At 28.0% G+C, this 24908-nt stretch overlaps 1 protein-coding gene across 3 annotated transcripts; it reads left to right on the forward strand.

Annotated features, from left to right (window-relative positions):
* Window positions 1-2974: 2974 nt before the first annotated feature.
* LOC111636989 lies at window positions 2975-23547 on the forward strand. 3 transcript variants are annotated; one of them, XM_023382390.1, is made up of 2 exons: window positions 2975-3250; window positions 22930-23547. In XM_023382390.1, the coding sequence occupies exons 1-2, from the start codon at window positions 3236-3238 to the stop codon at window positions 23293-23295; spliced, it is 381 nt and encodes a 126-aa protein (XP_023238158.1). In that variant the 5' UTR covers window positions 2975-3235; the 3' UTR covers window positions 23296-23547. The 3 variants fall into 3 exon arrangements, with proteins under 3 accessions (XP_023238158.1, XP_023238157.1, XP_023238156.1); XM_023382389.1 differs by lacking the exon at window positions 2975-3250 and adding an exon at window positions 21920-22029; XM_023382388.1 differs by lacking the exon at window positions 2975-3250 and adding an exon at window positions 22063-22271.
* The last annotated feature ends 1361 nt before the right edge of the window (window positions 23548-24908 follow it).

The following is a 24908-nucleotide window of genomic DNA, read 5'->3' on the forward strand; positions in this document are numbered from 1 at the left end:
ATTGCATTTATATTAGTTAAATGATGTAAAGTAAAATGATTTTTGCTTTCTAATGAGTTTGCAAGTTTTTATATTTTAGTATTATATTTATAGTTGTATATTATAGAATTAAAGTGAAATTAAAAATGAGTATCAGCAAATAGAATATGAATTCTAAAAATTTAAAGAAAAATATGCATAAGTATAAATTTTGATATTCTCTATAAATGTTATAGAAAACTGGACAAAATATAGTAATTTATAATAATTTTTACTACTTCTTCATATTAAATTAAACTTTATTATTACTTTTTAAAATAGTTTTATCTGAAGAAAGTAAGATCTGTTCAACATTAAAGCCATGTGAAAGATATTTTAAGCAGTATTTAAAATCAATTATACATACAAATTAAGAAATTTTTAATAAATTATAATGAATCTATAGTAATATAGTAATATAGCTTAATAATAAATGATGCTGTATAATAGCTCTTAATTACTGGTTTAAGGAAATGAAATAACATTAGCAAAAATAATATATCAAGATTTTCTGTAAGTCAAATATTTTACAAAAATAATTAAGTTCTATAGCTTTTATGTTTAGTTGCTAGTTAATTTAGATTAATTTGTTGTAATAATTATTATTTTAGATAAAAATTTTGAATTTTGTTATTTATTTGGAAAAATTCAGTTAAATAAGTCAATGGTAATAAAATACTATTTAAATAATTACATNCATTTATTTAAATTGTTTTCTTGACCCTCTGGTCACGAGTTTGCATTATTGCTGTAGAATATATCCCACTGAAACTTTCGATCTTACGGTCAATGCATATAAGAAAAATAATTAAGACGATAAGGATTGTAAAGAAACAATTGATTTAACTAATCGTTTCTTTTGACTTTGTCCATAGATATAGATCACTGATTCTCAAACGGCGTACCGCAAGACGTGAATAAGTGTGCGTGAATATTCTGAAAGCAAATTAAAAAATGAAAGAAAAACGCTTCTATAAGTATTTAATACATCTATAATCAATTAATAGTTAGGCTATAATTAGTTGTATACCCTTCGAGTATTAGTAATTATTGTACACAGCTATTCATAATTTAAAATATAAGAATATGTTTTAAATTTTGTGCATGGGTTGTGCCAAAAAGTATTACACGTTTTACAGCACAATGCGAACAAAAAAGTTTAATAATAGCTGATATACTGTAAATAATTGCTTAAGTTTATAAAAAATCTTGTAATATTTTTATAATAGACCCCTGAATAATTTTGAAACAGTCTGTTATATTTACAATCGTTTGTCTCACGTTTTTAACAGTTAAATTTCAATAATAAAAAATCCAGCAACGAATTGCTTAACTTTCCCGCCAACATCTAAAATTGCGTATGTCGCCATCTGTTATGATATTTTATTTAAAAAACTTTTTATAGTTTAACTACTATAAAATGGGAAAAAGCTTAATTCTGAGGATAAGAATGGATTTTTATAAGAAATTGTATCAGGTCAGTCCATAAGTTCGTGCGTATTTTTTGACTTTGAGAAAAATCATGTTTTGCTGTTAAAAATGCCAGTCTAATGTGATACTTTTTACACTGAAGTGTTAAATTGGATCTCATTCATATAATACGTTCAGAATTGGGAACATTTCAGTTGTTTATTTTCGTTAAAATGGAAGTAACAGATGAATATAAGAGACATGTTTTATACTTTTTATTTTTAAGTGATGAGAATGCTACAAATGCAGCCAAAAAATTAAATACTGTTCATAATCAAACTGTAATTAGTGTAAGNGAATCATTTCCTCATTAATAAGATACTTATCAGCAAAAGGTGAAGCTGCAGATTTTTTAAAATAATAATTAATAAAATAACATAATGTTTTATGGTTTTCTTACTTTTAAATTGTAATAATTTATAACAAACTCGCGTTTTGTAAATCATGAAGTTTAAGAAGTACGCTGATCTTTAAAGGATCCCGAAGGACTACAGAAAATGGTGTTTTTCTTTGCTCTAATGCTATGGTGTCTAAATTATGGCCCCCGAGCAAAATCCGGCCCTCGAACATATTTGACACGTAAGCATCAGAAATAACTATAGGTTTACTTGGTATATATGAAATACTTGAGACTTATGCGGAATTTGGCCCGCAAATCGAAAAGTTTGGGCACCACTGCGCTAAGGGAATAAGAAATATGTAAATAAAACGAGTAAAATTTTATCAGATTTTTTAAATTTGTGGATCATTATGTAAAGAAATGTTTGGAAGGGAATCAGTTTTCTTTTAATACGATCTGATAACTTGTGTTTTTGTTATCACATAATGTTAATGCTAATCTATCACTAAGAAGCACGTATATTTGTTTCTGATATACTAATATTAGTGTATATATTATTAATACTTACATCAATCATTGATAAGTATAATGTATTTTATAACATAAATAATGTCAAAATATTGGACTGTATTGCGACCTATAACCGTTGTTCTTTGCTATGAGAAAGGAACATATGTGTAATTTCGACTAAAATTTAATACTACAGTTTAGTTTAAGTTATTTAATAAACAATGATACGTTGTTAATTTTGAAATCCTTTCAGATACGAAGAATGTATGTATGTATCTTTCTTAATCATCTTGGTATTCGGCTACGCAAGTGGATGGATCCACGAATGCCCCAGATTAGAAGACATTCATCCTTGCAGCTGCAATTCTATTCATACTCGAAATCCTTACGAGCCCGACGTCATCGTTGTGTGTCAAAACATCCGCGCCGAGCAGATCCTGAAGACCACGTTACGCGGTATGAGGAACCATAGCGTAGATGTACTTATCTTCGATAACTGTAAACTTCCTTCTTTCCCGAACAATCTATTTAAAGATATTCTAATAGGAACTACCGAACTGTTGTACAGTACTGTGCAGCTGAATAACAAATTTCTACAATGTGTTCGCGATTGCTAGATCAGAAATTGTACTAAATGTTTTGTACCGTCGTGCGTGCGTAATGAATCATTTTTGTAACATATTAATAAATTATATGGAATATAATTGACGTGATGATCGAATTTTTGAATTTATATAAATATTCGATTCGTAATTGACCGTTTGTTTGTGCGTGGTTTCGGCTGTTATATTTTAACTGTTTATAGATAATTACTCGCGAACGTAACAGATGCGTGTGATAAATTAAACGTTTAAATCAACGTAGAGGACGAGTTTTACTGGTTTGTGTAACAACTTAATGGAAGGACATAGGGTGAGCTCGAATTTCATATTTATTCTAGTAATTTAATGAAAAAATTTAATCATTTGAAAGTTAAAAAGGTTATTTTTTTTAAACAGTTATTTGTTTTGGTTTATAAATTCCTGTTGTAGAGTTTAAAAATATTTTGATGTTTGCGGAACGAATGCAAAACTATTTAATTTACATAGTTTTAAATGAATCATTGATGTTTTTTATAAATAAATTCTTTTTAATATTTTTATTAATCTATTACTTCTGAATGCGTAGAGTTATGTAGGAGAGATTTGTTTATAAAATCTATTAATATATAAGATATCATCTGATTTATTTAAAATTAGGTTTAGATGTTTTCAAGTAGTAACTAATGATAAAAGCTGACAAATGACGATGATTCGATATTGAATAAATTCGCTATCTTTCTATGATATTTCAATAGATCCATCATAAAATAAACAGGGTTCGCATTGAGGTAGCGTAAGTTCATTTCTAAGTCCAGTCACAATTCTTCTGGTATTACAGGGTTAGGAAGCTCCGGGACTTCGTTTTTATCACGTGGTTTTAAACGTCATAAAAGTATATGATGTATTATTGCTAGTATAACTTAGAGAGATAAAGATATAGATTCGATTTAAAACCTAATATTTATTGAAAATATATTAACTTTTTCAAAATATTAAGCATATTAACATAAAGTTTTTCATATAAGCTGTGTGAGATAGAAATGGAGAAAGTCCATAGTAAGTTATAGCTTACATGTCATGCCCATGTCAAATATTTATGCCATTCCAGTTGTTTATAAATGTCATTATACAAAAATTTTTAAAGAATTTATTAATTTTAAACGGAATAATATTTATATATACGGAAACTGTTTTATGCTGAAAGTTAGGGTAAATTGTAATAAGTATACCACAGAAAATAATAGTTAAACGTTAGAAGTTTTTGTAAGTTTAAGTATATTAACTTTTTATTATTGATATAATAAAATGCATCCTCAAAGTTGTACAATACAAGTTATAAATTTTTTTTTTCTCGCAAAATAAAAATTTATAACGTTAAAAAGTAATAATTATAACGTTTAAAAATAGATATTTGTTGGAATTTTTTTCTTATATCTCATATGGAGATTGTAAATTCCGTTTATTTACATTGTCCATTTTTTTAATATTAAAATTTAATTTTTACATACTTTTTGCTTAACTAATGCATTATGCACGAATGTATTGTACTTATAATGTAGTCTACCAATTAATTAATATAATTGATAGGCTGTAAGAAGAAATATGACATGACTAAAACGGGATTTTTTTTAAATTTCCGTTTCTTATAACAATTACTTTATTACCTCTAGGCTAAAATCGAAAATGCTAATAGCATGATATCATCTTATACTAAATACGCCCTTATACTTCGTCCTCAGTGTTTCCTTTATAGGTATGGATATAATAGATATTGTGATAGTATAACTTGAATGAACAAGTATAAATTTTTATTTTATAATTTCTACTACATCTGTAACTTTCTTGGATATTTTAAGTTGAAAATACAGGTCTACCGTGTTGTTTAAGTACATGAATTTTTTATATTAATAGTACTGTTTTTTACTTAATGATATGAAAAGTAGATCCTATATAATTGACAGTAAAAATATTTCGTTATTTGTATTGAGTGAGCAAGATAAAAAAGACTAGTTTTCTGATATCAAAAAACTGATTATTGATATCTAGTATTCAGATAATTATTTCAACAGGTGGATGATATAGAATAATATAGTACCCAGTGTCTTATAAGAAATCAGAAGTCTGTAGATACTGATAATTTCAGAAAGAAGTAAGAATTTCATAACTATAGAGGAAAGCGAATGAGAACATTCTAATGAAATGTAGCTGTTGTAAATATAGTAAGAATTTTCCAAAAAGTCTTAACATGCGATTGAAGCGGCAAAACAGCTCCAAAATGTTATAGTTCAGATTTTTAGAACTTCGCCCTATACACACTAAGAAGGCTTTTTTAGTAAGCCCATTATGGTTTCGCTCAGGGCCACAATGGGCGTCTGTGTGGTAAAGGACTGGGCCCGATATATCCAAGCGGACCATCCCCGAGTTTTTCTACCCTTTCGAATCCGATTTAGGGCTCCTTTGAGTGGTAGGCTACCATCTTAACCATTGCTATCTGGCCATCATACACTTCAGCTTACGAGAAACGTCCATGAAGACCAAAATGAGAAAAAATTCTGTTTAAAAAGTTTTTTTTGTTGATTTTCTAGTCTTTATAAGTGAATAAAGACTAAAAATATATTTCTCTCTCTCACAATTTTCATTTTATATGAAATAGTAAAAAAAAAAGAAAAGAAAATTATTTTGTTTTGACTGTGATAAAGTTTGCAGAAAATTAAATTTAATTTTCTCCAATCTGTGTAAAGCCAACGATGAAGAAAGAATGAATCTATTACAATGCAACGTTTCAAATTCAAGAATTATTAGCATATTGCATTTAAAGGATGAAATATTGTAAATGGAAAACTATTTCAACATTTTGCAAGAAATAATATAAGCAAATTAAGGTTATAAAATAATCATATTTTTATAACAATAATTATTATTTTCGGTATATGATTTGTGAAATTTTTAAGAATTTAAAAAGAAAGAATCGAATATGATGAAATTTCAATAGATTTTGTGTGAATCAACAGATTTAAATTCAATAGAAGTGTTTGGGATTATATAAAAAAAAAATTGTGATTGTCATCAAAAAAATAAATAAATATAAATCTTTATCAGAAATGTAATTTTAATGGAACGGTTTGATAAATTTTATATTGAAACGATACGTTTCAGTTGAAAGTAATGGAGGAACAAACCTTTTTCTTTGTTTTGGTTATATGAATTATACAATATTTGTATTCTAAAAAGTAATATAAATAGTTTTTATCCATCTTAAAATGTATATTTCAAAACAATACGTATTAACATCGTTATGTCAATTTATTTAACAAAATAAGCTCACAATTTCTAAATAAAAGACGAAAAAATGAATATCGGAACAACGAAAAGTTCAAATTAAGATGGAGGAAAGGTCCTAGTGAGTCAAATAAGAAAGTCCTATCAAATGAGGATGATATATCTGGTAGTCTTAGATTAGATGGACAATTTTAAGTTTATATATGTATAATTATAATAATAAACAATAAATAAGATATTACGTGAAATATTTTAAAGATTATAAAAATAATTAATAGACTACATTCGTGCCGTTTATTTTGAAAGTGGCCTTAGTCCATTTATTTTTAAATCGAGATGATTAAAACGCAAACCCTTAAATAATTTAAAAATATTGGAGCAGTAGTAAATCCAGTTTTAAATTCTGTATTCACATTAATTAATTGATGTTTTATAGAACATTTTATACGGTTCAGTTCTCAAACGCAAAGAAAAATTGTTCTTCATTTCTAAGATTTGTTAGATGTTTTAGAATACGTGATGCTTCTTCCTGTGCTCTTCTGGATGCAACGGTTTCATCCCAGAGATAAACGTAAACATTATTATCATAGAAATTATGAAAAACCAGATTTCAAAAATACAAACTACGCTTCTAATATACAATTGAAATAGTCAACTTTGGTTAAGGCAGTGCTTTTTGCAAGTCAAAAGAAAAAGCGTAATAGTGATGCTAGGAACCTTGGTCTTACTTTAATGATTTTCTAGTCAATTCTGCTCGTCTAAAATAAATATCATGTTTTTCCATAAGATTTACTTCCTTTTCTTCGCCATTATTTGATGTTTTAATTTTGATGTTTAATAGATTGCATTTTTTGGCATGTATTTTTCCGCTGCTGGTGGAAATGTAATTTAATTTACGTTATTTACATACATCATAAATCTTTAAAAAATTTTCTATAAAACCATTCATTAACAGCGCTTGTTTTATTTTCTTTGCATTCAAGCAGGTATAAATTAAAAATCATCTTTGTATTCAGATTAGGATGTAAGAATTTTCTGTTAGGATTATTATAGATGTTAGGATTACAGGAGTAGTGAGCAGCACCATCAATGTGTTATTATTGTAAAATTATGTTATATATAATAGATTTATTATTGTAATTATTAACTAATAAAATTTTACTGCATAACATACTGCATATTAGTTTGAAACTTGTCAAAGTAGACTTAGAAATTCAAAATAAAAATTTTTATTGTTCTATTAACCAGCTAATTTTCTGTTTCCAAAATCTCAATGAATTTCCAACATAATACGCTGCAAATTGTTAAAGAATGAAAAATAACGTCGAAATGTAAACATTATAACAGCTGACTAAATTTTTTTTTGAAAAATGGACATAGTCCACTTTCAAAATAAACGACCCATTTAGGAAATTAAGTATAATTTACTTATCTACTTTCCAGCATCAGATCTATAAAACATCCAAACAATATACAAGCTTTATTGTTTCCGTTCTCCATAAAACTTTTTGAGTTTTATTTTACTTTTTATAAGAGCACAAATGTTTTGTACTTCGGACTTGTTACTTGTAATATAATGTTTATTACTTTCCTGACTGTTATAACATAACACGGGAAAGTATTATACTGTAATGAAATTTGACCCTCCGGATTTTTTTTTTAGAATTCTTGACTGTTTTGAGATCCCCTGGACCCAGAAAAGTTAAAAAAAAAAAAGAAAAGATGAGTGTTTTTCGTTTAATATCTCGGAATGGGGTAAAGATTCAGTAACAAAATTTGGTATGTATATATATAAAATTACATGTCCTTACTGACTGATTGATTGATTCATCATCGCCCAGAGCAAACCGCTGAACCTAAAGAGGTGAAATTTGGTACACAGTTAGGGTACGTCATGAAAATGCACAATAAGAATTTAGAAATTCCCCTGTGGGGGGAGAGAGAGGATTAAGGCTTAACCTGAAGAATGGCTTCTACTGTACTATTTTAGATGCGATTTTTTGTTTTCAACTACGTTTATTCTTCATTGAGTTCTTAGATGTATTAAACTAATAACATTTCAGACATTGTTATAAATATTTTTATATATTTCGACTTTTTAACCGCATGTTCTAACCGTTTTAAATTCGAATTTGTTATTACATATTGGTTCGATTATAGAACGATTGTAAACGTTCAAGAAAATTGATCAAATTGAAAATAGTTCGTTTGATTTTCAGAAATTCTTACCATTCTCAGCGGTAGGTGTTATATAACAATTACTATGGTTGTTGAAATACTGAATATAAATGGGGTTTGCTTGCAAAATACGCGCGGGCGAAGTCGCGGGTAACAGCTAGTTTGTTTATACAATGCATTGATGCTATTAAATTTTGGAGTATGAAACTCAAGGAGGTAGGGAGATAGAGGATTGTGTTATATCTCGAATAGGGTTGGGTTTAACTGAAAATTTTACTTGCATGTTTTTAGAAACACATCTCTACTTTCAATTAATAACATTTTATGAAAGATGATGCCTCATACAATTTTTATTTTGAGCTAGTGTCATAGCGTTTTTTAAATTTAAACATTTTTATGGAAATTTTTATCATAATTCAACAAATGAACTCCTTTTTAGCTTTTGTTATTACTTGAATTTCCTTAGTACCATTGAAAGTTATTCTACTGTATTTCCTAATGGTCTCCTTAACCTCCTGTTCGAATGCCGGGAAAGTCGAGCATGACTCCTTGGCAGCTTTTCATTTAATAAAAAAAAAAATTAGTTTTAAAGCTTTAATTTTCAGCCCTTCTAATTGGTGAATAGCGCATAGCGCAAACTATGATTACTCAATATTTACTTTATATTTTATTTCCAATAGCAAGGCTTGGTTCGATTTCCAATTCCTATTTCTAATTTCAAAATACGTCCAATGGCTTGCTAAACATTTCTATTTCCTATTTCTAATTTGACGTATATTGTCAGTGTTGCAACAAGTTTTTCACATTCCGTGTGGATGATTTTATTTTTGACTCCCTCATTTTCGGAAAAAAAAAAAATACCTTGAAATGGTGAGTTACTTTTTGACCTTACTAAAACTTAAGGGGCACAAAATTAAAAATTTGAAAATAAAAATATGATAACGATCATTTTTGATACCCCATTTTAAGACACCCCTTCGTCCCGGGTCCTGTGTCCGTATACCTGTTATACCTGCCTATTTACTGCACTGAATATTGTGAAAAATTTATGTGAATATCATTATTCTAAATTTCTAAATTCGTCTTTGGTCTTTATTTGTTATTTTTGTTCAGAATATCGTTTTTTTTACCTTTGTACAAAAGATACAATGTAATATCGAATAGCAAAAAATGCTGAAAAGAATGTGCTTTATCTGATATCATTGAAATTACGTAATTACGAAATCATGAATATTCTCATGGACTTTATTCTTATATTAATCTGACACTCTGTAAATCATTGTATGATTATAATTGTGTAATGTGGAATTATGTCATTAACATTTATATATTTTCAAATATTAATGACATAATTCTACATTGCACATTTCATTTCAGTTTTAAAAACAACTTGATAGGTAAGTCTTATAATAAGGCTACTAATTATTGATAATTACTAAATTAAAATGTATTGAAACACTGCTAACATCAGTATATTGACAATATGAAGATACGATAAATTAATAACATATTATACAGATATTTGCTTTATTATTTTATCAAAATGTAGAAAGGATTTAAATTTATAATCTTAACCTTTATGCGATACAAATGTAATATAAAAGTGTAGAAAAATAAATTATCCTACAGCTAAAATTTCCTTTTATTTATAATATATATATACACTCATTGACGAAAAAGTACCTAGATAAAATTGTTTGATTACTCCAAAACTCAGCTTACGCTATATCTCAGACAAGCATGTTAATGATTACAGCTGTCGTCAATTGCACACCAGATAATTTCATTAGAGATTCTAACTACACCAGTATTTTAAAACAAAGTAGGCCTGGACGAACCCGTAATGGGCTTGCTAAGAAAGAGCCATCTTAGTGCCCACTGGGTGGAAAGAGTTTTTAAATAAAGAGCAAACTTGCCTTTAATTAATGTCTGCAAGACAAAACGTGTTGTCTTTACCACATACATAATTACAACATTTTTACAGAAAAATTTTCTGTATAAAAGTGAAAATTGTTTCTGTTTCAGTCTAAGGTTACGGACTTTGTTATATTGCAGAGAAACGTCAAAATGTTTTAAATTAATTATTGTAATTACAGGCTTAGGGAATCATTTCAAAAACAAAGTGAGGATTTAACTGAATTTTAATTGTTCTAAATACCAACATCATTTTTTAAAATTTAATACATAGAAGTACTAGATAAAAGGATTACATTAAACTTTAATGATTTCCCTTAAATAATAACACATGTATAGAATTCTAATGTCATATAACATTAGAATTCTTTTAACTGTCTATCCGTTATTATCAAAGAAAAATGGATGAAAATTAAAACAAGTTAACTTTCGTTAATTCAAATTAATTACTATTAAATGTTATAATTTTTATTTAGTTTACAAAAATTACTCCTAGAATATTAGATATTTATATTTATNTATATGTCATTAATAAAAATGTCTTTATCTAATCAATATTTCATTTATTCATTTAATAAAATCTAATTCAACCAATTCATTTGAATAATTATTACTATATTTGTACAATTTATAAAGCAAATTTTACTGAGTTTATATCTGTATATGGGCTTGTGGTTTACATTGGTAAAATCATTATGATTATTATTTTTACACTTGAAATGATTACCCAACCAATTATGATTTATAACTATGAAAACTTCAAAATATCTGTTTAATCTGAATTCCAAAATTGAATTTTACAGTCAATTGATTATTACTTGTTTAAAATATGCAAAATTTATTGTCTGAAATTTTTTATATATTAAAAATGCATTAGATTTACAATTAAAAGCGAAAATCATGCGTTTTTTAACATTAATTTTTAATGCTATCAGTATTTAATATAATTTATAACATTTATTTTTAATCTGTAAAATATAAAGTAATCGTTTTCTATGAATTTAATCTGCTACACGATAATCGATTTCCACCATAATTGGAAAATAAATCAAATAATCGATTTCGGAAATCGTCAATTTCAATTTTTACCAACAGATGGTGTTATCAATTTCAATCCTCCTAGCGGTAGAAATTAAAACTTCATTTTTTTTTCTTTTTTAAATAGAAGAAATTAATATACATTTAAAAATTTCGTGAGCGATATAAGGAAAACTATTCGAAGTAACGAGCGTGACGTAATCTGTAAGGTATAATAGATAATATTTAGAGAATGTCGGACTTTGGGGGAGATTGTAGGCGTCGTAAAACTGGTAGGAAATAGCTCTATTATCAAGGACGTCGGTACAGGTGACAGAAGTGTAGTTTAGATAAACGAATATCAAATCGGCAAATGTTCAGATTCACACGCTTTACAGGTAAAAGGTAAGTGAAGTATGTCTTAAGACATAATTGTTATCATTTTTAATACGTTTTATATTTTTCTTTGCGCGTGTTTCGTCGTTCTTCTACTTTTTAAGCGGTTTTCTATAGCTTTAACGAGGTCGTGCATGAATAATTATCATTATATATAATAGAATATAGTAAATTGTCTTTGTTAATATTAATTTTTTAAATCTTAAATGGAAGTTTTTGTATTTTGTATTATTTTATCTCAGTCTATTGCGTCAATACGTATTTAGTATAAATATTTCAGAATTATGTTACGATATGCATGAAAGAAAAATATTTATGACAAATATAAATCTTGCTTAACAATTCAAGAAAGTGATTTCGTCACTTGAACGTTACGGTAAACAGTTTCTATTAATGTTTTTACATTGTTAAACGTGCGCGACTGTTTTGAAAGCGAAAATTTTCATAGCACGTGTTTTTTTTTTTTTTTCATTCGTCGTACCAAATTTCTTCTGGAAAAAAAAGAAAACTGTGATTTACTACAAATGCTCTAGCTGAAAATAGTGAACGAATAAGTTTTTACAACTTCTATGTTTGTTTTAATAAGTTTTAACGCACGTTGAAACATAATACAACCAATACAAGCATTTTAATTAAATGCAGTTTTTCTATGTGTATCTAGAGCAAATGCATGTTATCTGTTGAAAACCCATTTAGAATTGCATAAAACCACGATATAGCATTTCTATTTTTGGTATACTTGACTCCCTCTTCTGTTTGGAACTTTATAAGGTCGGAACGGTACGGGCGTCGATGACCCTATGATATCATCTCGTCTACACGTGGTGGTGACGCCTTCGTGTCTTGTTAGCCTCTTGTACATGAGTTCTGATGTACAACTATATGTATCCTGTGTAGCAGTATAAGTGGACGCGGAAACTCATTAATAGAAACGAGTTTCGTGATAGAGGAAAACTCTCGGAACAAAATTGGTATACGTAAATGATTTGGATTATTTTTAAAACGATATGAATAAATTTATGTTTGTTTAAAATGTTGTTAAGATTTTCAACCTCCGTTAAATTTAATAAGTATATCTCAGTAGCAACAAGATTAAAATTTATTATAGATAAAAAAATATGACGAGATCCAGTTACATCCTTAATGAAGATTTACGAGTTATGTAAATTTCTGAATGCAATATTTTACTATAACTCTGAGATAATTAATAACGATAAAGGCACATTCATTATGCATATTTCCTTATATAAATATATTCTTTTAAAACTTTAAGAAGATGACTTTTTAAATCTTTTGTTTTTTATTCAGAACTGAATTAAAAGTTTACTGTTTTCATATGGGACCATCAACCATTCTTTAATAATCAAATTATATAAAATAATAAATAACTTGATCGAGCCGTGTGGTTATCTTATGTGTAAAGAAGATTAAAATTGAATTTATGCCGGCTTATACACACAATTCAGTCATATATTTAATTGACATTTATGGAAATAAAATTTAAAGAATCTATTCTACTTGCTTAAATATAATATCAGACAAAAATAAATCTTATTTACCTTAGAACTTTTTAATACTCTACAGCAAGAAATACAGTAAACGTTATATTGAGTTTTATATTATAACGTTGAAACAATTAACAATTACTAAACTCTCAAAGTTTTTTTGGTTAATAAAAGTAGAGAATAAACTTAGCATCAATAACATATATTTAAGTTTTTTCTTTATAATTCAAAGTTTAAATTTACTTTTATGCAAAGAGAATATCATAAATATTATTATTTTATATATCCTAGTATCATTGGATCCCTGAAACTAAATCTGTATCTGATAATATGGGTACCAAATTAATATAAGAAACTTTAGTCATATTCTGTCGTAGTCATTACTGTATTTGCTTCTTTTGTAATATTACATGGAATTTCTAATCAACTATTTTTCTTTTGCTATTCAAATCGTCCAGTGTTAAGTGCAAAATTATTAAATGATAAATAATGCAAGAGAAACTAATTGGAATCTTGTTTAAATTTGAAAACCAAATTTTTCTGTAAGGTTATTTGTAAATATATTAATGTCAACATGAAGATGTCTTCATAACTTATTTATAAATAAGTTGCAAAGACATTGGTATCCTAATGGTGCATTAGGAATATACTGAAAAGAGTAAGTAGGACTCTTTCTGCAATTGAGCTAAAATATTTTATTTTCTCCCTTTCTTCAATTTAAAAAAGTTAAATATTATTAAATGAAAAATGTTAACAAATTAATTAAATGCTTATTAAGTTTCCAAGTACAGAATTATAATAGGGCAAAGAAACTATTAACATTTATCATAAACTATTGTAGCAAGTTAAATATTATATATTTGATTTAATGAATAATATTAAATATTATTCATTTGTATAGTTAAATATGATATATTTAACTATAGAAATAAATAACATTCGAAATTATGTCATCTGTATCTGTTTTGATCTTTTTAACATCATAAAAGGAAATAGTTTTATATAGTCGATAAAATTCGGGATCAACATAAATCCTACTTGTTTGGATTTGAATGCTCTAGAAACGCGTTAAATCCTAAAACAACATTATAATAATATGTATGCGAACAGATAAACATTCTTTTATTTGTAGAAAATGTTTGTATTGCGTTATCTAGTTCATTTAGTTACTGTAATTAATATATATATAAAACATTCCGGATAATACATAATGTGTGTCATCACTCGACAGAGATGAAATCCTTCTGTTCAAATTATAATCGAATTACTATGGACATCAATGGCAATTTTCGCATTCATAGAATTTCCTTCGCTAGAGATTGCATCCTTTATAAACAGTTGATTTTATGTTGAAAAATGTTCTTTATATTAAGACCTAATGACCTAATGCGAACCATCGATATAATTTATATTCTTTTTGAACTAGCAGCATACGGACAAGCCACGTCACATCAAAGTTACCCTTATATAATTTACAATTTTTCTAATACAAAAAGTATACAGATAATACTAAAAAGTAGTAAAAAATTATCATTTAAAAATGTTTTTTTTTGTTTAAATTTTGTGGCAATCATATGAAAATTTCGTGACACAACTGTTTGTTAACCGCTAGATTAGATGCAAATCTATTATTAAAAATAGCTGGAGCGGCTCTTGCATGACTCCCCGCACTTAAACAGGAGATTAAGGGGGACATTAGGAAGTCCGATAATTTTTAGAGAAATTTCTCATATATCAAGAAAATTTCTCTGCTTAAAAGAATAAGCTTATTTAAGTTTAACAAACACTAAAACATTAGCATAAAGTTAAAATTGTGTGGCGCCATCTGTTATGAGATGTTATTAAAAAATAATTTATAAGTTCACTATAAAAACGCAAAATGCTTAATTTTGTGGGTTGAGATGAATTTTAGAAAAGTTATAAGTGCCAATAACGAATAAAGTTTTTATTAAGTTTGATCCCACTCGCGATATGACACATGACTATTTCTCCATCCCTCGATCTTTAACTACCAAAATTTAATAGCAGCAACCTCCTTATATACAAGTTACCGTGTCAAATTTCGTTTCTTAATCTTTATTCCGAGATATTAAAGGAAATACAGTAGAGCCTTGATTATCCGACCCAATTGGGGACTGGGGTTGGTCGGATAACCGAAAAGTATGAAAAAATCCATTATTAGTGTAGTATATTATTATATTCCATGTAATTAATATATTAGTATATTGGTATATCGCTATTAAACTACTTCGCGTTGAATTTTCATCGATNACTCCGGCCAAACCTAAGGTGATCTTTGATTCGACCTGCAAGAAAATGTAAATTTTTATTTTAAATATTTTTATTTAAGATTATATTACATACAAAACTATACTATTTTATATATAATGAAATAATTCCTAAATATTTCTGGGACTATCTACTTTTAAACAAGGTTGCAAACTAGATTTAAACTAAACTGGAAATACTCAGCTTAGGATATTTTATTTTACAAATTCTTATGATGATGTCAATAATGAACTTCTAAAGAATTTATATTGTCAACCAATTATCCAATTGTAATGTATCATATTAAAATTCAAAATTTTAAAACCTAATTTTTGATCGAAATTTTCACACAGATACCTTCGAATTGATTTGGATTGATGGCCATTGGACACACTTCTCTCCGTACTAAAGCGATCAAATCTAGCTAGTTATGTGTAAATTTTCATAAAATATCATCAATTTGGAAATGCATCTTATTTCTATAGTACAACAGTTTTTCAAATCAATTATACTAGGAACTAAACGTTCATTATTTTGCTCCATTATAGTTTAAGTAATTCAAAATTTATGAAGATTATGTCATCATCTCTTTACTTGTCATTAAAAACAAATCATCAGTAAATAATTTCAACCAAAATTATCATTTACTCTGACAAATTTTAAGATAAGCAAAGCTAGTTATTGTTACTTTGTTGTACAAACACAGTCAAAGCACATCAGTGTCTTGTTAATTTTAGTTTTTTTTGCCAATATAATGTTGAGGGCCCTCACAAAAATGGTTTAAAATGCTCTTCTTGATCTAATTGTCTTTCTGGACTATGTTAAAATTGTCTTAATCACTCAAAAACATTTTTCTTCTAAATAACTTATTAGTTTTGAGTGCATCTTTTAAGAAAGGAAATATGGTATTAAGCTTTTTCCATTATACAATAATTGACATAAATATAAGAAATTATTATTTTAATTATTATTATTAAAAATTAATTACAAGAGACTTACAAAGCTTCTTCTAAAGCTATTATATTGCCCTAGAGCAATAGATACGTATAGAAACATCACAATGTAGCTAGTAAGAATAGTATATACATCTGAATAACTCTGTTCTCCTATTTCATCTTCAATAGATCTCTGAAAGTAAATTTTAAATATTTAATTTTTTTCATTATTATTTTGGTAAAAATATATAAATACGTAAAACTAAATGAAAAATGTGTTGTTAATAAAACAACAATGCATCGTTTGATGTTTCAATATCTTAACCATCGAGTAATTTTTTCATTATTATTTTGGAAAAAATATATAAATACGTAAAACTAAATGAAAAATGTGTTGTTAATAAAACAACAATGCATCGTTTGATGTTTCGATAACATTTTAATGCCAAGTAAAACTTTTCTGGCATAATTAATCATTATTCACTCATACTCTATTAATAAAATAAATTTCTGTTTTATTCTATGCAGATTGTTTTTATTAATGATATAAATCTTTATTAAATTAAGTGCTCAGTAGTCCGACGCATCTCCCGTCAAGGTACCTGTCCCTGTTACGTGTCTGCTTGCACAGAAGCATGTCGCGATGTGAATCTCCCCATCTAATTCTTACACAATGACACACATTTCGTGTGTTTTCTGTGAGTAGTACTGTTCGAACAGTTGGAGTAGGGAATATTGTAAGCTACTGCTAGCAAAACAATGCAAAATATGCAATTATTTTTGGTAATTCGGACACTTTTGGTAATCCAACACCCCTTTGGTCCCATACCTGTCAGACTATTAAGGAAGAGCTGTATATATCTTCCAGAAAATTCCAACAATATATCAAAAGATACATTTAGTTTTTCCATGTTCATTATTTAATAACTATAACTCTTGAATAGCATTGTATTACTGATATTATTACTTATTCTGAGATCAGAAACTTAAAAATATTTTTTGAATTTTTTTTTGCATTGCATTGCATTACAATAGAATCTGAAGATGGTAATTGAACTTGTTGAAAATGTTTTGTTCTCATAATAATTAGAATATTTTTATTTTAAGATATATTTTATTTATTTAATTACTTTAATTCCTAAAAAAAGTGGAGGCATTTTCTAAATATTTTATACAAATATTTCAGTTTTTATAATGTATATATTATTAAATATTGATAGATCATATTTAAAATCAAGAAATAATTCATGATTTAATAAATTTATTGTGTAATAAATTATAAAAATTTAATTTAGAACTGTTTTTAGATTTAAAAGTTTAGAGGATCATGAAACATTTGAGATAAAATTTTCAACAAAAGATTTAATGATAAGATTTAATCTCAAAGGTTTTTCATGGACTTCTTTAAGGAATGTTTTTATGCTTAAAATTATTGGAATAAATTACATAAATGCCTCAAAATATAAAAATGTTTTTTCGTAATTTTTAACAAGAAATATGAAACAAACATAATTCATATTAATATATTAATATAACTTTATAGTTAATACATAGTGTGTTCAATTACTTCTAGGAATAAGTAAAAAAATATCAAGACATTATAGGATATAAAGAAATTTATTTAATACTTTTAAAAAATAATAATCATCCTGTTTTTCAGTACACTTTCTTTAATAATTCTACTATCTAGAAACATTTAGAAAAGTCAGCTTTTTTCAGGAATTGCAACATTTTCTTCAGTTTCTCTTGTATGAGTTCTGTTGACTCAAACCATTTTCCTTTTTTAAAGTTTTTCCAATTTTTGCTAAAGGGAAAAGTTAAAAACTTTAAAAGAAAACAGTTTGAATCAGCAGAACTTGTATAAGATGAATTGAAGAGAATTTTCTGATCTTTCGAAATAAACTGACTTTTTCCCCTCCCTCTGAATGTTTTTTGAATTGGAAAAAGTATATTAATATTGAAGCTCTGGATGATAAATTTCTTTATATGCCATTCTTCAAAATTATTAAATTACCTTTTAACTTTGTGACCCATTCCTGAAAATTTTTGAACAAGACTGGTGCATTTCACAATTTAGTAAGATGAATATTAAAACTAATCTTTTAAAATTTTTTATATGCATTTATTTTNCATCTACAACAAATCGGAAAAGTTTCAAAGCTAGGAAAATGGATACCACATGAACTGTCAATAGCTAATTGACAACAACGTCAACTGCTCAACTCCAAAGCTTCAACTGAAAAATTTTACCTCATCCACCATATTTGCCAGATATTGCTCCCAGTGATTATCATCTTTTTCGGAGTTTGCAGAATTTTTTAAAAGGAAAAACTTTTGAGGATGAGAACAATGTTAAAAAGGCTATTTCTGAATATTTTGATTCAAACCCGAAATCATTTTACAAAGACGGGATTAAAAAGCTACCATCAAGATGGCAAGAAATTGTACAAAATAATGGTGAATACATTATAGATTGAAATAGAATTTAGTTAAAATTTTTTGTTGCTTTTTTTGTAGACAAAAATGCGCACGAACTTATGGACTGACCTGATAAATGCTAATAACGAATGAACTCGTCATTAAGTCCGACTGTACTGGAGATATACACGACCCCCATTATCTCTCCACCCTCTCGACTTTTAATCACCAAAATTTAACAGCATCAATCCCCTAACACACAAACCTAACTACAAAATTTCAGAAATTTACGACAAAAAGCACAAGAGTTATTACGCTTTATATAGGATGAACAAAATCGTGCTCCCCCTACACACAAACATCCCTGTATATAGACGAATTCCGGGCCCACCAGTGGCCAAGCTGTTTTGTTCCCTAAGCACCGTGAAATAAATCAATTACAGTAATAAATGTGATTATTGAAAAATACATTTGTAAAACCAGCTATAAACATGATTTGAATATTATCTTATATCTTCTATTTTTTCTTCTCTTTCATATCCACTGTTATTTCTAGGAATATAAAATGTTTTCCTTTTAAACAAATTAAATTGAAAAGCTAGAAGAATAAGAAAGGTAATCATAATAAATTTTACAAATATTTGATTTCTAGGGAACATTCGTATCCATCCGACACAAACCAAATTGTCTGTTATCTCTTGAACAGAAAGTATTATATTAGTTCACATAATTACCTCTACAGCAGTTTGGTATAACAGATATAACTTTGACAAATATTTCGACTTTTCGCCAGACTTCTTACAATTGCAATACATGATCTTAATTCCAAATATCTCTGAAGACGTGAGGATTGGTCACGAAAACGACCAAGCACAAACTACGTTTCGCATAATCTGAATACATTGCATCTTTTGTCGAATTATTTTTAGTTCGAACACTTTCTTTTCTAAATATTTAGATGACTTCTTTTGTGCCCATCATAGATTAAATCATGTAGTACGAAGGAATGGTGAAGGACACCTCATAGGAGACTACAGTACGAAACTTGATAGGAATTTGGCTTAGAACCCAAATCTTCAGAAAATGCAGCGTTTATGAGAAAATGAGTTTTCAGTTATCTCTTTTATACTTTATGAAGACTTGTCAGTAAGTGATAGCTAGGTATTGCGCACCTTGATATAACGAATCTCGATTTATTAAGGACGGCTAACGTCGGCCAGCCAAAAGTATTGATATAATAAATCTTATACCGTAACAGACGCCTTTATAACAGATTCTCCTCACTATGGACGATTTTTCACGTCTGGCAGACCACATTCTTTCTGTTATTGTGGACTTCTATTGTTTTATTTCGTCGCAACCATATTTTAATTTGTTTCGTCATAATCATCGTTTTATACACTTCATTTGCTAAAAATAAATACAAAAATAATGCAAAATTAATTAATTTTTTAATCATTTTCACGACGTACATTTTCACAATTCGTCTAGATTTTGTGTTGATTTCTGATAGAGTAGGTTTGTTCAGTTTTCGTTTCGTTTTCTTTACGATCCACCAATCTTAGATTTGTTGTGTAAAGCGAAGCCATAGATCATAAAAGAAAACGAAAAGCTTTAAATTTATATTTTATATTTTCTGATAGATAGATATATCGTTTAAGGGATCAACCTTTCTTTAATATACTCATTCATATACACTTCTTTGTTTATGCAGAAGCGAGAGGATGCTATGAGTGCTTAAGAGTTTCTTTTTTAGCTGATTGCTACCAAAACCAACACTTTCTGAAAAATTTTTGCATTTAAATTTTAGGCCTATATCTGCCTCAACTCTATGCTTACAATAGTGTTGTTTCTAGCGCAGTCACTTCCATCAAAGATAAAATGCGACTCATCGTCCATAACAACGTCCAATCTATTTGCAGTTTTGGAATAGCCCTGGCGTATTTTTCTGGCCGAATCCTTTGCAGATATTTGATTTGTTTTTTGAGTATTTTTGATTGATTTTCGCTTCCGTAGATTAACATTTGCTCGACTTATATGTTTTTAACGTACTAATGGTCCGGATGGCAAGCGGTCAAGGTGGCAGCCTACTACTCTGGGGCAGCGCCGTAACTAGCCTTTCACGCGCCCGGTGCGAGCTACTGTAACTACGCCCTAAAACTATAATCCAAAACTAGGTCCAGGTCATTTCTGCGGCCCCCAGGGTCTGCGCCTGTGCCTGGGCACCGCTGGCACCGCCCTAGTTACGGCACTGCTCTGGGGGACCCGGAATCGATCCGGACGGGTCGAAAAATCCCCAGGAATATTTCGGAGGGTGGTCCGTCTGAATAAGTCGGGTCCCGTTCCCCACCACCCTGTCACCCCATTGAGGGCCTGGCCGAACCCATAATGGGCTTACTAAAAGAGACCCTTTTAGTTCTCAGAGGAAAAAAAAGAGTTTATAAAAGCCGCATATCCTTACAGGTAGAGAAAATTAATTAATATATTTTAAAAAGAAAGCATATTACAATGTTATATTTGATAAGTTACAGTAGATAAAGCCTATGTTGAAAAAATTAATTCTAGTTACGTTTATATTCATTACACAAGATGTGTCCATGAATCTTTCGAAGCAAGAACTTTCGACAGAATTTATTATTGCGAATAATTTCCTGAGATAATTTATTAAATTTCAAGCTAAATTTGTACTAATAAAAATTTTTAGAAATTAATTTTTCAGGGATTTTGCTACATTTAGTGATTTCAATGTATTTTACATGAATAACTTGAGAGTCGCCTGAAAGGTAGTTGAGGTTCCCATCTGCCCAGGACAATTTTAAATAGTAAATTTTTATTGACATTACTCAGAAATGATACTAAATATTTACTTATATGGTGAAAGATTATTTAAATAAAATAGCAATTTGTTATTTTAAAGTTTTCGGTTTTTCTAATACGAGCATCGGAGCAATGTACCGTATATCGAAGGTTTTTCTATTGGCATGGAGTGAAAAAATTTATAGCTAAGATTTATTATTATTTTATTTAAAATATCGGCATTTAAAATAAAATCATCACTAGATGCCGCAAGGAATGAGTCACAAGAGCTAACCAACATAAACTAAATAAACACAATTTATAAATTTTTGAATTTTTTGATAGCTTTAATTGGTTGCATCAATGCAATTAATTGCACTTTAAAAATGCTGTACCTTTTACGCGTAAGTTTATTTTTTCAAATATTTTTTCTTCACGTTATTACATTAGAAATTAAAATGGATAATCTTAATGGTTAAAATAATAATAAGAAAGTGGATAGGAGAGATTTATACCTGTATACTCTACAATTAAGTTTGGACGGGATATACGAGTATCAATATGATTGAAGTGCCATGTAGCGATTTGCATAAAGTCTGTAGCCTACTTTGTTATGCAAATATTTGATTTTGAATTATCATCCAAGGTATTACTTTTCTACAAAATATTGTATAATCTTATATCATGTAAGTTGGAAATCGTATTTTATTGTTAGTGAATATTATAACTAACATATTATATAGCAGTGAATATTATAACTAACATATTATATAGCAGTGAATATTATAACTAACATGTACTGTACTTTCATAAATTATTTGATAGAAATAGTGATTTATATATAATAACGTAACATTTGCTACGACTAGCTTTTATAATTTATAATTAAAATTTCTTTACTAATTGTTTATTCAACATTTAAATTTGGTATTAGGAAAAAGATAATGAGGGAATAATTGCTTGTAAAGAATGAAAGTATTGGTTCGGTTATTTAAAATAAGAATTATTCTTTAAATTTACATAATTTTTGATGGTGCAAAAGTATAAGCAGACAGTATACAATGATTTTTCGAAAATAAGCATGGGTTAAACGCGCTATAATGGAGGGTATATAGTGTATATTTTCCATTACAGTGATGCTATTATTATATGTTAAATATGATTAATTTGCTTATTCTGTTTCACAAGATATTGCTCTTTCAGTTTGTTTTTATGTATACGATTTTTGCTCATTACTTTAAAAACAGTGAGATTAAGTTAAGATTTTAATTAAAAACAATTAAATTAATTATTTTTATTTTTAGATTAAAAGAATGCTATACTTGGATTTCTTAATCCTGTTGGTATTTGGATGTTTTGCAAGCTGTTGGATTCATAAATGTCCCAGAATGGAAGATATTCACCCGTGTTTTTGCAGTTCGCACCATACTAGAAATCCGCATGTTCCTGACACCATCGTAGTTTGCCAAAATATCAATAATGAAAAAATTTTAATGACTTCATTACGTGAGATGAAGAACTACAGCATAGACGTTCTTATTTTCGATCATTGTGTAATTCCATCATTTCCGAACGATATTCTCAAAGATATTCGCATAGGAACTATAGAATTAATAAGAAGTACCGTGCAACTTAATAACAAATTTGTAGAATGTATAAATCATTGTTAATATGAAATACTAGATCTTGCATTTTATTATGCTAATAATAATACATTTCCAGAATAACAAATATTAAAAAATTATAAATTATAAATAAAATATTTTATGTCGTTTCATACACAGTATAAGTGATTTGCATAATGTATAAGATTGTAAGCTTAAATATGAGATCATTGTTGTTTATATATTCTCCATTTAAGCAAATAAGATTTAATTTCTTATTTATTTTATGTGTCATAATATACAAATATATGAAGTTTCAACTCGATTAATTTTAATGTATATTTGATTCTCTTTAAATATTATCTGAATAAGGGACACATTGTTATAATGAACTTAATACATTTAATTTTATTAGCTATTTTAAGATTTTAAATAAGATTTTAAAAAATCTTCATGAATATAAAAGTATACTAATGAATTACATAAATATAATCTATTAATTAGTTGAAAAATATAAAGATAGAATATTAAAATTTTAGTGGTAAACATGCCATAAGGAATAACGTACTTTTCCTCTAATAGCGATATCCTGTTTTCCTCTGTAAATAAAATTAAAATAATTTATTTGCACAAGTTTCAAAAATCAGGCTTTAAATATTTTACTGTCTTTATGATACACATTTATGCATCATACAGACGCACAAATGTTTAAAGTATAAAAATGCACATGGGTATTAGGATAGAATATATATATTTATATATGCCATGAATATACAGTATATGTTAATAATCAAATTATTGATATTTTTCTCATATCATTAATATGAACTGAGTCATTATTTAACTTAGCAAATTTTATGTTTAAAATCCAAATAAATGGTTTAGGTTATTAATAAGATTGTTTACATAAGAAATAATATAACATGCACTTGCGTCAAATTTGATTGATCATTTTTATATCGTATAGTTTGTACTTGTGGATAAGCCTATAATAATCAAACTTTACTCACCTTTGAAATTAAGGCGCTCGCAATTAACTACCATCGATGTTCCTTCAGTTGAATATCCTTGTATCGTGATTTCATTTTTATGTACAAAAATGAAGCAGCTTCCGTTTCTTCTAAAACTCGTTCAACATCTACTCTATTCCGTGAGGAAGTTTTTGTAGTTATCTTGAAAACAAGAATCACTTGGCAACTTGCGGGAATACGATTGGTATGAAATTTTTTCGCTAGCGGAAAAGCTCGACAGTTCCGAACATCGAAGCGATTCGCGAAATGGTAAATTTCACCGGAAACGACGTCGCATCTGACGTGTTATTCGCTCGCTCTGTTTCTCGCTTTCCCAGGCGAATCGCGCTCAGAGTGAACTAAGTTTAAGCAATGGAGTCTCGAAAAGCACAGTCGGTAAGTAGTCCTATGATATTTTGTTTATAGCACTTTATATGCGGATCGTCCGAAAAAATTCTGTGTTTTGCAAATGTCTATTAAATATATCGCCTTTTTTAAAGCAAAATAAGAAAAAAATCGCCTATTCCCTCAATGTAAATATTTACCGATGAGAAAAATAAATTCTAAAGCGATAATCCTACCAAACACGTAATACAAACTTTAATGTTTGACTTAAAGTAAAATGGCGGTCGATAGTACCCGCCGTGGCCATCAAGAGCGCTGTATTCT

Source organism: Centruroides sculpturatus, unplaced genomic scaffold (assembly GCF_000671375.1).
Source record: "Centruroides sculpturatus isolate CEXI.00-Female unplaced genomic scaffold, Cexi_2.0 scaffold610, whole genome shotgun sequence".
Classification (NCBI taxonomy): domain Eukaryota; kingdom Metazoa; phylum Arthropoda; class Arachnida; order Scorpiones; family Buthidae; genus Centruroides; species Centruroides sculpturatus.

Excerpts from the sequence above, each read along its gene's own strand:
- LOC111636989 (XM_023382388.1), top strand. The coding sequence starts at position 22,239 with ATGCAAATATTTGATTTTGAATTATCATCCAAG. Across the intron at positions 22,272-22,929 it reads ATTTTGAATTATCATCCAAG|ATTAAAAGAATGCTATACTT; the intron begins GTATTACTTTTC and ends TTTTATTTTTAG.